Source organism: Rhododendron vialii, chromosome 13a, assembly GCF_030253575.1.
Source record: "Rhododendron vialii isolate Sample 1 chromosome 13a, ASM3025357v1".
Taxonomy (NCBI): Eukaryota; Viridiplantae; Streptophyta; class Magnoliopsida; order Ericales; family Ericaceae; genus Rhododendron; species Rhododendron vialii.
This window is the reverse complement of record NC_080569.1, coordinates 28,289,092-28,305,404: the sequence shown is the minus strand read 5'-3', so window position 1 is coordinate 28,305,404 and position 16,313 is coordinate 28,289,092. Positions and strand designations below refer to the sequence as shown.

At 41.7% G+C, this 16,313-nt stretch overlaps 3 protein-coding genes across 3 annotated transcripts; all 3 read right to left on the bottom strand.

Annotated features, from left to right (window-relative positions):
- Positions 1-1,421: 1,421 nt before the first annotated feature.
- On the bottom strand, positions 1,422-1,910 carry LOC131314080 (uncharacterized). Its single transcript, XM_058342574.1, has one exon. It carries the CDS (start codon positions 1,908-1,910, stop codon positions 1,422-1,424), a length of 489 nt encoding a protein of 162 aa, XP_058198557.1.
- A 36-nt stretch (positions 1,911-1,946) lies between these two features.
- Positions 1,947-10,561, bottom strand: LOC131314079 (uncharacterized). Its single transcript, XM_058342573.1, has 5 exons — positions 10,550-10,561; positions 8,644-8,787; positions 3,537-7,037; positions 2,557-3,434; positions 1,947-2,421 (listed from the first exon to the last, which is right to left on the bottom strand). The coding sequence occupies exons 1-5, from the start codon at positions 10,559-10,561 to the stop codon at positions 1,947-1,949; spliced, it is 5,010 nt and encodes a 1,669-aa protein (XP_058198556.1).
- A 2,621-nt stretch (positions 10,562-13,182) lies between these two features.
- On the bottom strand, positions 13,183-15,141 carry LOC131312830 (zingipain-2-like). Its single transcript, XM_058340825.1, has 2 exons — positions 14,649-15,141; positions 13,183-14,014 (listed from the first exon to the last, which is right to left on the bottom strand). The coding sequence occupies exons 1-2, from the start codon at positions 15,082-15,084 to the stop codon at positions 13,392-13,394; spliced, it is 1,059 nt and encodes a 352-aa protein (XP_058196808.1). The 5' UTR covers positions 15,085-15,141; the 3' UTR covers positions 13,183-13,391.
- Between the last annotated feature and the right edge of the window lie 1,172 nt (positions 15,142-16,313).

The window sequence follows — 16,313 nt, the reverse complement described above, 5'->3', positions numbered from 1 at the left end:
GTTTAATCAATCAAAGAATGCCTTGAATCACTTCCAAAGTACGCCATAGATTCCATAACCGATTCAACATAGATATCAAACACAACTAGGCATGAACATGAGATTATAAACCTAACTAAGAGTTTAAGACAAAAAATGATGGGATATGGGTAAAACTTACTTAAAAACACACTCAACACCTAGATCACTCATCTTTTAATCATGCAAATTAGTTGAGATGTAGATAAACACTCAAGATCACATAAAACTCTTGCCATTTAAGAACTCAATGAGCATGCGCCTAGTTATGTTATACCAAAAATTATGTACCACGGAAGGATTGCACTAAAAAAACGAAAAATTTTAACCGAAATAATAAAAGCATATATATAGAATAAATATATCTCTCCCCCCAACTTAAAATGAGCTATGTCCTCATAGCATGCAGAACAACAGTATTGAGAGAGAAAGAACAAAAAAAAATCATACCTCTGGGGGAATGTCAACCCCCGTATACCTCGACCAAATTGGAGGCTTTTGCGTCATCGTCTCCTTTTGTCATACGAACAGCTTCCAAGGTCGACTCCTTCGGCTCTTCCAACGGAACCACAGCTAGTCACACAGGGTCATGGTCAAAGCTTTATTGGACTAACAACCGCGACACGTAATCGCACCCATGCTTAGGGCTCCTGAATGCCGCATTCACTTCGACTTTAGACCCAATCCACCAAGGCTGGTGTGGTAGCACGTTCACCCTGCAAAAGACTTAAGCTCGAACTACCTACTAAGAGACAATTGACATTAGAACCGCCCGGCTCGTGTTATCCGGGCGCCAACAAACATAGATACAAAAGAAAAATTAAGAAACACCACCCGATTTTCACGCAATCTCACGAGTCATACTTTTCTTCCCGTGTCTCACCGGCGAGGTAAGACACGGGTGGCTATACTAGACCGTCACATTTGTTACATCAACGCCCGAAGTAAAATTTACCGCCTGACCTCGCCAAGCAATTAAGCCCAGCGTTCCCTATGATCAAAACAAAGTGAGACAAGACAGAGCCTAGCGCCAAAGCACGGGAATATCAAGTCTCACCCAAAGACCTAAACTGCCCCCGATAGGGACATATCTGGTGAGCATGGATCATTAACGGCAAACTACTGCAAAGAAGGACTAATTAAAGTCCGATACAATGATGCATTGATGAAATCTCTTAATGAGAAAAACCCAAAACTAAACAAACATGCAAATATGTACAAGAAACGAAACATTGCCCTTACTAACCGGAGCTGGGCACACGATCCTTTTTTTAGTAGCGGCGTGCGGAGCTACAAATACCCAAGTCAATGGAGGGTACCCCCTACCTGGGGGCCGGGTCCGACAAACAGTTAAGTTCAGCGGTTACGCTTGCGCTCCCCGTGCAAAGTTAGTTCAAAACAAGCTAAGAAACAAGAGCATCAGAATAAATGGGATCGCCCAATTCCTCATCAGGCTCGCCAACGTCAAAATGACCAAGAAACGGCTTAAGCCGTTGGCCGTTAACCTTGAAAACATTCCCACTGGATTCATTCTCAATCTCTATGGCCCCGTGAGGGGCGACAGATTTAACAACATAAGGACCAGCCCAACGGGACCTTAACTTGCCCGGAAACAGATGCAATTTAGAATTGTACAAAAGCACTTTTTGGCCTATTTCAAAGTCCTTTCTAAGAATTGTTTTATCATGCATAGCTTTGACTTTGGTTTTATAAGAACTAGAGCGATCATAAGCATCGGACCTTATTTCCTCGAGTTCATTGAGTTGAAGCTTCCGCTTAGCACCGGCAAGCGGCATGGAGGCATTCATTTTCTTGATCGCCCAATAAGCTTTGTGCTCCAATTCCACCGGAAGATGGCAAGGCTTTCCATAAACGAGCCGATACGGCGACATTCCCAACACGGTTTTGTAAGCAGTACGATAAGCCCACTAGGCGTTGATCAGCCGAAGTGACCAATCTTTGCGGTTTGGATTAACCGTTTTCTCAAGGATGCCCTTGATCTCCCGATTAGCTAGCTCAGCTTGTCCATTAGTTTGGGGATGACAAGCCGTCGATACCTTGTGCACAATGGCATATTTCCTCATCAAAGCCGCAAACGACCTATTACAGAAATGCGTGCCTTGGTCACTGATTATAGCTCTTGGCATCCCAAACCGTGCCAAAATGTACTCTCGGAGAAATTCGACTACAACCCGAGCATCATTGGTACGAGTAGGGATTGCCTCCACCCACTTGCTGACATAGTCGACGGCAAGCAAAATGTAGAGGTAGCCAAATGATGTAGGAAAAGGCCCCATAAAATCGATGCCCCAACAGTCAAAGACTTCAATGATTAGGATGGGATTTTGGGGCATCTCGTTGCGTCGGGTGATCTTGCCCAAAGCTTGACACCGGTCACAAGACCTAGTATACTCGAACGTGTCTTTGAACAAAGAAGGCCAATAGAAACCGCATTGCAAAATTTTAGCCGCGGTTTTCTTGAAAGAGAAATGGCCACCACAAGCTTCCTTGTGGCAAAAGTTCATAATACTCTGATGCTCAGAATCCGGAACACATCGCCGAATAATCTGATCTGGACAGTACTTAAACAAGTAAGGATCATCAAAAGAAAACCTTTTCACCCTTGAAAGAAACTGCTTCCGCTCTTGAGAAATCCAATGTGCTGGAAGTAACCCCGTTACCAAATAGTTGACAATATCTGCGAACCACGGGGTACTTGAGACACCAAAAAGTTGCTCATCCGGGAAAGTATCGATGATTGGAAGTTTAGATGTACGATCCTCAAACTCCAATCGTGACAAGTGGTCGGCCACCACATTTTCCACTCCCTTTTTGTCCTTGATGGTAAGATCAAACTCTTGGAGCAAGAGAATCCATCGAATAAGCCGAGCCTTAGCGTCCTGCTTGGTGAGCAGGTACTTGAGGGCAGCATGATCCGTGTAGACGACAATAGGCGAACCAATCAAGTAGGAGCGGAATTTATCCAAGGCAAAAACTACCGCGAGCAGCTCCTTTTCAGTGGTGGAGTAATTCATTTGAGCATCGTTCAATGTTTTGCTCGCGTAGGAAATAACGCAAGGCTGCTTCTCCCTCCTTTGGCCTAAAACAGCCCCGACGGCGTAGTCACTCGCGTCGCACATAAGTTCGAACGGGAGGTTCCAATCGGGACTTTGCACAATAGGCGGAGTAGTAAGGCATGACTTAAGCTTCCGAAAAGCTTCCTCACAATCATTCGTCCACTCAAAAGGGACGTCTTTCGAAAGCAGATGGCATAATGGCCGAGAAATAGCACTAAAATCCTTGATAAATCTCCGGTAGAAACCGGCATGCCCGAGGAAGGAACGGACATCCTTGATGCACTTGGGAGTAGGGAGGTTGGCGATGAGATCAATTTTTGACTTATCAACCTCAATGCCCTTCGATGACACGATATGGCCCAACACGATGCCTTGCGTTACCATGAAATGGCATTTTTCCCAATTTAGAACAAGGTTCTTCTCCTCGCATCGTTCCAACACCTTATCAAGATTGGCTAGACACGACTCAAAAGAGTCCCCGAATACCGAGAAATCGTCCATAAAGACCTCAACAATCTTCTCCACCATGTCACTAAAAATACCCATCATACACCTCGAAAAAGTGCCGGGAGCATTGCACAAGCCGAATGGCATGCGCCTATAAGCAAAGGTCCCGAACGGGCAAGTAAACGTAGTCTTTTCTTGGTCAGCCATGGCGACCTCGATCTGGTTATACCCTGAGTAGCCGTCTAGAAAGCAATAGAAGGCATGGCCAGCTACCCTTTCCAAAATCTGATCAATGAACGGGAGAGGGAAATGATCCTTACGGGTTACCGCATTTAGCTTGCGGTAATCAATGCAAACACGCCACCCGGTGACGGTCCGAGTTGGAACAAGCTCATCTTGGTCATTCTTTACAACTGTTACCCCCGACTTTTTAGGCACCACCTGGATAGGACTCACCCATTGAGAATCAGCAATTGGGTAGATTATCCCCGTATCCAACAATTTCAACACCTCCGCACGCACTACATCCTTCATAATAGGATTCAACCGTCGTTGTGGTTGGCGCGATGGCTTCACATTATCGTCAAGATAAATGTGATGAGTACAAAGGGAAGGAGAAATCCCTTGTATATCGGCTATAGTCCACCCAATAGCCTTGCTACGCCGCCGTAATAATGCAAGCAACTCCAACTCTTGAAGATTCTCAAGAGTTGAGGATATCACCACCGGAAAAGTTTTGTTGTCGCCAAGGTAGGCATACTTCAAATGGTCAGGTAGGGGCTTCAAATCAAGCTTAGGCGGCTCGACACTAGATGGCAAAGTTTTTCCCTCAATTAGTGGCAACTTCTCAAAGGTAGGAATCCACGGTTCCGCCCCACAAACTTCCTCCTCGTCTAGCAAGGAACAAAGATTCGCAACTTCCGGCGATTCCAAAAAATCGGCTTCCTCGGCGGTAAGACATGCCTCCAAATCATCCTTGGATAAGAGTTCATCCACATGATCTTGAACTAATGAATCGATACAGTTGACACCTTGAACATCATCATCATCTCCCATTTGACTCCCAACGTTGAACATATTGACCGCCATCTTCATATTGCCGAAGGACATGTTCAATAGCCCATTCCGACAATTGATTACAGCATCCGAGGTTGCTAGAAACGGCCGCCCAAGAATAACAGGAGTAGACAATGGCGATGAAGACGTCGGGCAAGTATCCAATACAACAAAATCCACCGGATATACAAATTGATCAACTTGGACCAATACATCTTCCACCATACCACGAGGAATTCGAACACTCCTATCCGCCAATTGAAGAGTAACCCGTGTAGGCTTCATCTCCCCCAAACCCAACTCTTGATACACCGAATAAGGTAGCAAATTGACACTCGCACCCAAATCCAAAAGAGCTTGCTCTACTCTCTTACCCCCAATAGTAATTGCAATTGTAGGACATCCGGGGTCTTTGTATTTAGGTGCAAGATCTGTTTGGAAAATTTGGCTAACTTGCTCGGTGAGAAGCACCTTTTTGTGCACGTTGAGCTTGCGCTTCTGAGTGCATAGATCTTTCAAGAACTTGGCATAAGAAGGAATTTGCTTGATAGCATCCATTAACGGGATGTTAACATTTACCTTTTTGAACACGTCAAGAATATCGGCATCCTTGGATGGGTGAGCCGGCTTTTTCAGTCGAGAAGGATAGGGCGCAGGAAAGGGAGAGACTTGTGGGCTTGGAGTGGTGTCGGCCTCCTTTGAAACTTGAACGGGAGATTCCCCGTCTTCCTCCGGAGATGACTTGGGAGATTCCCCAAGCGTTGTAGAACTTGTTGATGTCGAAGCTGGTTCTAAGATAGGTGTAGCCGGCGGATTGACAACGAGATTGTCAACCGCCTTGCCACTCCTTAGAGTGATAATTGCTTGAGCTTGCTCGGGCGGTGGTATGGAAGAATTACCAATGAGAAGTTGACCTTGTGGATTGGCTTGTGGCTGGGTCGGAAACTTTCCCTTTTCTTGTTGGAGAAGCCCTATAGATGTGGTTATCTTTCCCATTTGGTTCTTCAACTCCCCCATCATTTGGGTGTTACTCTCATTGTAATTCGATTGAGCTTGCATGAAGGATTGGAGAGTGTCCTCCAAAGATCGCCTTGGCGGGGGTTGATATTGGTTAGATCCTTGAAACGGGCCAGACGGTGCGAAACCTGGCGGTCCTTGTGGAAAACGAGGCTGCCCTTGGCCTTGAGCAGACCGCCATGGTTGCATTTGAGAACCGGGAGGTGCTTGAGATGGTCCGCCTTCAATCTGATTGTTCCAACGGAATCCCGGATGTTGTCGTTGACTTTGGTTGAAGTTTTGAGGAAAAGATTCAAATCGTTGGTTTACCGCACTAACTTCTTCGATCGGAAGGTTGAGGTTACCGTAATGATGTCTGAAAGTGGGAATAGACAAGCAATTGTCGGTGGAATGGCCCGATGTTTCACATATAGCACACATCTCCTCTACCGCTTGCACTGCCTTAACTTCCTTTACCCCTTTCAACTCCAACTTCTCCAACTTTTGTGCTAGTTGCTCCATCCGTGTTTCGATAGCATTGTGCTCATTTATGGAGAACTTTCCGGAGCCACCGGGACCTTGGCTAGCCATAGCTCTATCACCAGCATCTTCATAATTCCAAGTCAAAGACTTCTTGGCCAACTCATCTAAGTAATCCCAACCGTCATCGGGTGACTTATTCATGAATCCTCCAGAGCACATGGTGTCGAGCAGTTGCTTGCTTTGTTGCGTGCAGCCCATATGGAAGTAGTGAATCAGTTGATACAAGGCAAAATTATGGTGAGGAACCGCAGAAAGCAAATCCTTGTAACGCTCCCAATACTGATGGAAAGCTTCTCCCTCACGTTGCTTGAAACCCTGGATTTGATCCATCAAGAGCTTTGTTCGGCTTGCTGGGAAGAATTTCTTATGAAAAACATCTTGCACTTCCCCCCATGTGTTCAAAGATTGAGGCTTCAAAGAGTGAAACCATGTCTTAGCCTTATCCTTCAAAGTGAAAGGAAAAAGCCTCAATCTTGCTTGGTTGAGAAGCACCTCCCCGCTAACAAACGATTGGAGAACTTCCTCAAATTCTCGGATATGTTGGTACGGATCCTCGCGCTCCATACCGTGGAAGAATGGAATGCAACGATGATAGTCTGATTTGAACACGAATGTGTTTGCAACAGTGGTGGGCCGTGGAAAAACTATCGGTGACAATTGAGTGACCCGTTCCGGATTCAAATAGTCCTGAAGAGTCCTAACCGGAGCAGCTTCCTCATCTGCCATTGATGTTCTTGGTGGAGAGTACGGTTGAGAATATCTGCTTGGTGGAGAGTAAGCTCGAAGATTGCTTCGAACACGAGGTGGAGAGCTAGATCGATGCAGCCGGTTTGAGCGAGGACTACGATATACCACAAGCATGAACCTTCGCTTTGACCGATTAAGAGCTATGGAACCGCTCTGCAATAAGAAAAACAGACTGGAGGGGCTATGCCGCCGCCTCTCTCTCAAGACAAATCTGAGGGGCTATGCCGCCTCCTCAATATATATATGTATGCAAGAAAAGAAAACAAAAGGCAATAGATACCAACACTAGCTTCGTTACACCTCAATTTGATAGTGTGATTGGTTAGAGGTATCCACTAGAATTAGTATGCAATGCACAAAGGAAAATTAAATGGAATACTTACAATGGTTTGTCGAACCTCCCAATAAGCTATATAAGAAAGATGTCCCCGGCAACGGCGCCAAAAATGCTTCTCGTCGCAACCTAACCTCTTAGAAATAGGTTTGCACCCCAAGCGTAGGGCTAGGTCGTTGATAGCATATAAACCGGAAGACCGGATCGTTCCCACAGAGAAATCTTCTTTAGCGAATTTGGAATAGAAGTTGCTTAAAGATTGCGGCGTTCAAGCGGCCAACTTTAGAGTTTTGATTCGATTGATGAAATTAAACTTGGAAATAAACTAGGTTAAGATGGTCGAGTCAAAGGGATTGATTTACCCACGACTTAGCCATCAAACGGTTCCTTCATCTAACTCATGAGTGAACCGAAACCGTCCGGATTCCACTAGAAGAATTAAAAGCTGAAGACTACTTATAACTTAATTCAAAGCTCTAATTCAAATTGAACTCATTTAACGCAAGTGAGAGACGAAAAAAGATCGTTCGCACGCATAGGATTATCAAGCACGTAGCACAAGGCGATAGACTTCATTGATCAAAGAAGCCACCAATCCCCATGATCAAAGCTAGAAATCATGGGTTTAATTCATTCAAAACCTTGAGATTAAGCTAAAGTTAAGAGAAACCATTTGATGGACTAATCCATAGGGTGAACCTCACCTCATGACCGAACCGATTATCTACTCACTCATAATAAAAAGACTAGAAAGCATGCTAAGAAAGGTAAACATGATTAACCGATAGAATTGAAAACAAACTTGATTTATATAGAGATCTCACTAGTGGCTACAACATTAACAAACGAGAATTAATCATCCAACCACTACTTACTTGAGTTGTTGAGGAATTGAATGCAAGAACTTGGGAGAAATAACTATGGAGCTCTTAAGAAAATAAAAGACTTAAAGTGTAAAAGAGTACATAATGGCCAATAATGGCTTACAAAGCTATTTAAAGGCCACACAAATCAGCCATACAATGGACTAAAAGGTCCCTAAAATATCCCAAAAACATACTAGAAGTAGAAACTTTCTATTAATAGAAGGTTGAAATGTTCAGCACAAAAAGCTGCTGGCCGAAGGGCATTGGTACCAATACCTAAAAAATGAGGTATTGGTACCAATCCAACTGTCTTCTAATTCGGCATGATGGTACCAATACCTAAAAAATGAGGTATTGGTACCTCTGTGTGAAAACAGCAGAACAGGGTCAGCTTGGGCCATCATGCCTTGTCGTGCCCCGACGGCCTTCCAATGCTTCATTACATGATCAACGAGACTTGGCGGAGGTATGCAATGTGGCCTTGGTCCCACGGATGTCCTCGGAACCATCATTGATGCGCTTGCCTCATTTGTTACACTTTGGCTCACTCCTCGCCAACCTTGACCTCCGGCCAATCTCCGAGGTTTCTTGTGGCACCGTTAGGCTCCGGTGACAATGACCATATGCCGTCGGGCACTTGAACTCTTGGTGACATACCGGAACGTCCCTTGGCGTACAAAATCGCCTTATTAGCACGTTTTTCCTGAAATACACACAAAAATACCTTACGTGCATTATGGGATAAAAACGACTACTTGAACATATAAAAGCTACAAATTAGAGGATTAAAGCCCCAAGATTATACAATCTTAGGTGCTAATCACTGACCCTTGTGAGAAAGGCAGTTCAATAGCTAAGTCAGGAGTCAGAACTCAACTACTCAAGCAATAGAGAATCATAGAAGGGAAGTAAGAGAAATTAATCATGTTTCACTTCATTAAACCCATAGGTTCATCTCCTAGCTAGTTTCATGCTATCAATTCTTGTATGTGTTGGATCAGTCCATACAGCTTTTGTTCCTACATTAGTTACTCCTTAGTAGATGGTGAAATTAATCTCTTGAATTAGTCGGCATATTGGGTCAGATACTTAGTTATAAGAAAATCTCTTACATTTTTCCAGTCATGATATGCCCCTCCACTATGATGAATCCGAAATGTAAAAGCAACGTATAAAAATCAAGAGCCAAACATTTTCAACCAAATACCAAAAGGATCTAAAGAAATACCTTGGTGGTGAAATGATTTCATTGTCAAAGGCAACCCCGGGCCCCCGGCCATCATGATCAACAGACTAACTCGATCCTGATGGAGTGATACTAATTGCCACATATATCTCAAAACTAGTGGAACAAAACGCATCTATGAAACAAAACAAGAACATGAGATTCAACAAGATTCCCCTACCAGAAGAAATGAAACAATCTTCTGCTCAGCAAATTTGGACTGAGGTCTTGAGAAGACCCATTAAGAATCTGTGCAAGCAACTGAAGCAAGCTAGCTTAGTTTAGGTGCTTTCGCTTCCACTAATGAAATTCAGTTGCAATACTTCATAATCCATCACTTTTAACCAAGTGAATTTTTGTACGTAAACCAGCCAGTAGCCAATCAGAACCAATAGCTGAGCTTTCTAAAATATACTGACAGCAGAAAATTAGTCCAAACTTTGGGGGGTCTAGTTTACGAGTAATTATTCACCGGTAATGAATAACTGAAACTTTCTTCACCACACATTTTCGGCGAGGTTTACAGACTTAATTTTGCGGCCCGGAGAAATGTGGTAAAGAAAGGTGCACGGCGGTACCCAAAGACTTTTTCAAGGAGCCTAAGCAAAGATTAAAGATAAGCATTTTTTTTTGACACTATTCATCTCAAACCCATGGCTTGGAGATGCAATTTTTTTTGAAAGCTTATGTGACATTTTGGCATCTCTGAATTTGACATCATCAACAAATCTTCATCTCTAATCTTGATGTCAAAGTCTAAGTATTAACATCCAAAACACTTACTCTCTCCGTCCCATTTTTATTGTCCATTTTCGTTTTTCGTGCCGTTCTTTCAACGCTTATATCTCCCAATCTACAACGTTGAAAACTTTGTATTATAGATTTAATCAATAACTATCAAACAAGATCCATATTATATATTTTTGGAGATTCATATTGGAAGATATAAGCGCTGAAAGAACGACACGAAAAATGAAAATGGACAATAAAAATGGAACAGAGGGAGTGTTTTTTGAATTCTACAATGTCAAAAATATATTTGGCATGAGGAGATAAATTTGAAGCGAATGGTTTGGAGCCAAATTCACGTTGAATTTGACACTCCATTTGATAAGAGAATTGGATGAAAGGAGGATGTCAAAAGTTATTGTTTCTAGGCCATGGATATCAAAATAGCAAGACCGGAACCCTAAAATTTAACAATATTTGGACCCTAAAGCTAATGCAACTTGAGGCTTACCTCAGGTGTCATGAGTACAAAATGCAAAAAGTTCGAGTATTTGCTAAGCTTTAGCACTGGAAGATGTAAACTTCCTCTTTTGAGTTGAGCGACTTGAGCTGCTGGCAGATTTTATCTCATATATCACTAATGTTTTGGTGACAATATCTGATAAGTACCACATTTTGGGTACTATGTGAAGTGTAACCAGTGGATTGGTAGAATGTGTCGGTTTGTCATGTGATGGATCGAGCACATTCCATCAATATTGTAATGATGATACCTAACATGTTATCCAAAATGTGGTAGTTAGACATGGTCACCATAAACTTTTGTTGTTGCAAACATGAAGTTACTCTAAGTAAAGCTACAACAAGATGCTGCTAAACTGTATTAAATCTGCAAGTTCTCAAGACTATCCACTGAGGTCTTCTGCTGCTACTTTGATTAACTTTTGGGATGCAAGAACTAGTCTTTCAAACAGTTTCAAGACTATCTGTTGTGGTGTTGACATTGAAGCTGGTGCTGACATTGGCTTTAGTTCGGTGCTGATATTGGTCTTAGGGGCTTTTTGATAAAACTAAAACTGAAAGTGAAGAATTAAGTACTGAAAACTTAATGCTGAATTTTTTAAGTTAAAAAGTTGTTTCATAAATATATTAAGCACTGAATTAAAATTTAAAATAATGAATTAATTTTAGTTCCAATTATCTCTCAATTTACTAATAGTCATAATGTACTTATGGTAGTGGTGGAGTGGTGATTGTGGTGGTGGTGGTGGTGGGTTGGTGGTGATGGAGCGAGCGAGGGTGGTGGTGGTGGTGGAGGAGTGGTGAGGGTGGTGATGGAGTGAATGTGGTGGTGGTGGTGTTGGAGTGGTGGTGTAATTGTGGGGTGGCAATGGTGGTGTGGTGGTGGCGGCGGCTATGGCATAGTAGTGGTGGCGGCGGTGTGGTGGTGGGCTGGAGTTGTGGTGTTGTAATGGTGGAGTAGGTGGTGGTGGTGAGTTGTGGTGGTGGAATGGTGGTGGTGGCGGCAGCGGCAACATGGTAGCGGTGGTGGTGGCGGTGCAGTGGTGGTGGTGGAGGATTGATGGTGGTGGTGGTGTAGTGGTAGTGGAGGTGGTGGAATGGTTATAAGAGTGGTGGTGGGAGTGGTTGTGATATGGTTGTTGAATGTAAGTACACAAAAATTCAACAACAATTAAATAGCTCAAAGCTACTTAATTTTTCTTAACTTTTCAACCTACATTTTAAGTAACACTTAATTTGTTAAAAAATGTAAAATGTGGTTGTCAAAACTACTGAATCACTTATTACTTAATTCAGTTAATTGATTCAATTTTAAGTGCTGAATTTAAATTATTAAGCAACCCCTTAATTTCAAATGGACAAAGCTATGGACAAAGCTAGCTGGTATGCTTTGGAATAAGGGTGAATGCAGCACTTTGAGTGCTACTGCATTTCTGGATCACATGCTACTATTGTTTGGTGCAGCTCTTTTTGTTTCGAACTCTGTATTAATACTACAGCTTGTGTTTGAGCTTTTTTTTTTCCTTTAGCTTGATTTCTATCTTGCCAACTTTTAATTGTTTTTGGGTCTCGAGTGACAGATGATTGTCAAGGGTTGGGGTACCAATATGTTGTGCCGAAAACGAAAATAAGAATATAACAAATCAACAAGCGATGAACAAGAACACAAAGATATACGTGATTCCGTTCAAACATAAAGCAAAAACGTACTCCACGGGAAAAAAAGCAAGATGATTTTCTATAAACAGGGAGAGAAACAAAGAACCGGCTATACCAACCCAACAGGGAGACACAAACCCTTAGTGAAATCCTAAGAGATGAAAAAAATCCTAATATCTAAGCCCTTGAACAAAAGAACCATCACCGTAGCAACCCCCAATTACCCGGCCTATTTATAATAGAGGACCAAAAATCGGACAAAACCTTAATTCGTGCACAAAAATAGTCCCATTGGTCCGGACCACCGTGACCCTCGTCTAGACCTGGGTAACAGGTCGTGTCAGGTCGTGTTCGTGTCATATCAGTGGGGTTCGTGTCACAAACCACCCAACCCGACCCCGACCCCGACCCATTTAGAATTCGTATTTCTCTAGTCGTGTTATTTTCGTGTTTCGTGTCAAAAATGTTCAACCCTAACCCGACCCATTTGAAAACACCGTTTAAAAGAGCTCATTGAGATCTATCAAATAAAATCCAAATTGCATATAATCAGTATTACTAATTAAAAGTTATAACAAGTTTTTTAGCTGGTTAGGATATGACGAGGGACAATAGAATTGAGACGGATGGAGTATATATTTATGTAAAAGCTGGAGCTCTATATGCAAACGTTACTGTAGGGTCAAGTTTCGAATCCACATCCTCTCGCACAATTAAAGGCCAAAAGTTCCTACCACTGGTACAACTAGGAGGACATACCAAATTGTGCGTGATTTTGTATCTATAATAATATGGAGAAATTACGGGCCAGTCCAACTGGTTGGATGTTAGTTGGTCGCTGTGGATTTGAGCAAAAGATCAAAATAAACATAGATGACATATAGCAACTAATCTTAATTTTATATATATATATATATATATTTGCCAGAGCTTTGAAAGCAAAATACTCCACAATATAATGCCTATAATTGTAAGAACATATATATTATATATCATTATCACACTTCCACCATCAAATAGTAATATATTTTCTTGTCGAGCGATACATATAGTGACAGAGCTGTGCAACTATGCACAAGCTAATTTATTCGCATATCATACACCACTAATATTACATGCACATTTGCGCACTGACTTTAAACATGCCTTATTTCTCACTATATCCCAAAATGTTAATCTGGCACACAAAACAATACTAGTCCTCCCATAGACATAATTGGGTAAGAAGCTTTCATAGCAATCCCACAGAGACCTTCCTCGGCAGCCACATCTCTTTCCATCCTCATATACCCATTCTCACCCCATCCAGTGCCCCACGAATTCTTAACCAACCAATACTTAGTCCCATCACTAGTAGTCCCATATCCAACCACGGTCACAGCATGGTTAAGCGTCGTGCCGCATGTCCCACTGTAGACACCGCTCGAGTAGAACTGGAAGTCGCCACTGCTATCGATGGCAACGGATACCGGTTGATAAGCCACGGCTTGAAGCAAAGCTTGCTCGTTGTTCGTTGGCACATCTTCATATCCGGTTATCATTGCAGCAGGCTGGTATAAATTCCTTTTGCAAGTTCCGTCTTGTCCCACGTAAGGGTAATTGGCTTCTGCCGTGAGACCTTGGTTTTGCTTGATGAATTCGAAGGCAGCATCTATAGTACCGCCGCTACAACCATAGTTGTTTCCTTGATTGTCGCAGTCAATCAGCTCTTGCTCGGATAGGGATACTAGATTACCGGTTTTGAGTTGGTTAATACCTTCCACAGCTGCCACTGCTGAAAACGCCCAAACAGATCCTATGTAGAAGATTGTGACAATAATTAATGTAAAACAATTTTATGCCGAGGGAATTTTATGGGCCAGTAATTATTTGTACTACAGGCGGAGGGAAGAAGACCATAGTGGGTCAAGTCACTTGACCCAACTCATGACATAAGATAGTTAACATTTGTACTACATTTTGACATGATTGACCCCCACATGCATCTGTTAAATTTTTTTATATATTTTGCCCCTTATTTTTGCCAAGCTCGATCAAATTCTTAATTAATCACTCCATGTATTTGATCCAATTACATATATGGATCAATAATTAACAAAAATTTGACACAAAACTAACAAATATAATTTTTTTTAGTAAAGACAAAACTCTCAAAAAATAAACCTTAAAAGCTTGGCGGAACAAGGCCTTATCATGCTGGCCCTTTGAAGAATAATAAAGTTTTCTAAGCCTTTGGAGTTTATGGGCCAGACCCTTCAACAAGATTAAAACAAACGTAAAAGTTTGAGGTACTCTTCAAAAAAGTTACTCCGTAAAGCTTAGACTAGTGTCTGATCATCTTTATAACTCAGGTTCAGCTATGAAGTTGTTTCACACACACACACAAGATATAATGCATTAATGATGTCCATTTATATATTGATGCATACCACAAGTGCCTTGGTTCTTGACGTTAGTAACTGCGCCTTTCTCTCGCCAATCCATAGTAGACGATTCAACAGTTGCATTTGCGTACAGAAAAGCTGTTTGTTTTGAGCCAGAAATCACTTTACTTGGTGATTGCCTCTTGTAACCAGTTTGAGAAGCCTGGAACTCCTCGTTGGTTAGATTAGCAAATTGGTTCACACTCAGTTTGTATCCTTTCTCCACACCAGAATTAAACGCATCGATACGGTTCATGTTGTCCTTGAATATCTCAAACCGGACGCCCGTCTCTTGTTCATCCCTGTAAATCCGTACGTGGTGAGACATCCAGTCATGGTGCCTTTCTAGCATGGAATATTCCTCGTTGATAAGGCTAGAGGAAGCTAATTGAGAAGCTAAAAATATTCCAAAGACCAAGACCAAGGACTGGGTAGAAGCCATGGTACGTATAAGGTGTACCTCAGCTAGGAATATTGGGGAAGTTGTTGATAGTGTTATTGGGTCATTGCATGCATGGCTTCGGTTTTATAGGCCAAGATTCCCATAAACTCTCCTTATCCCACACACGCGCGCGCGCAGAGAGAGAGAGAGAGAGAGAGAGAGAGAGAGAGAGAGAGAGAGAGAGAGAGAGAGAGATCTAATTGCCTACCTGCCTTGCAAAATGTTTTGATTTAGACCTCCACGAGTGCAATAAAATCCGTTAAGTCATTAATTTGAATTCCCATTGCATGAGTCACACCCAAAAAATAGACCTATCATGTACCCCAAGACCAACCCAAGAAACATGCAACCTAGAATATAATAAAAAGTTATTGAACAGTAAATAATATGTTGTTATTAAACAACGTGCTGAAAGTGATGATTAAAAAGTATTACTAAAATGCAACATCCTATAGAGGTCAAATACAACAATCTCCAAGATACCGCCCGAGTCCTTGCCTAACTCCCCGACTTGCCTGAAAAATAAGTTGAAATAAATTCGTCAGCTAAAAGTTAAGTGAATAGCAAATCATGTAATTTAAGTAAAGTTCTAAAATAGGAATTAAAATAAGGGAAAATTTCAAAAAAAAAAACCACGAACTTTCAAGAACTTTACAATAAACTCCTGGACTTTAACTAATAATAAAAAGACAGAACTTATTATTCCATTAAGTTCAGGTGTCTTTTTGTCATTAGTTAAAGTTCAGATGTTTTTTTTGTAAAGTTCCTAAAAGTTCAGAGATTTTTTTGAATTTTTTTCTTAAAATAAATTACCATGTTATCATATTCGGCATACGTTGTGTGATACAAAATAATAATTATTAATGTTGATCAAAACATGATATTCAATAACAATTGGGAACCACAACCAAACAGTACTATGGCCAACAAATTGAATGCATTTTACTTAAAATTGAATCTGGTCTCCACCAATTTAATAAAATCAGCCCATACTCCAGAAATTGCAATCATACCCTCAAGGCAGACAATGTGCACAAAATAATTAACTAGGAACCCCAATCATTTAACCTCTAAGAAAAAAGTTTGTTGTTATGATTATCAAAAATTCTACAATCACACCCAAAATCAAACACTCAAATACACATCATCTCACAAAATACAAGGGTCCCACAAATACACTGTGTGTGCAGTGAGTATGGGACCCTAGGCAAAAAAAAAAAAAAAAGTTG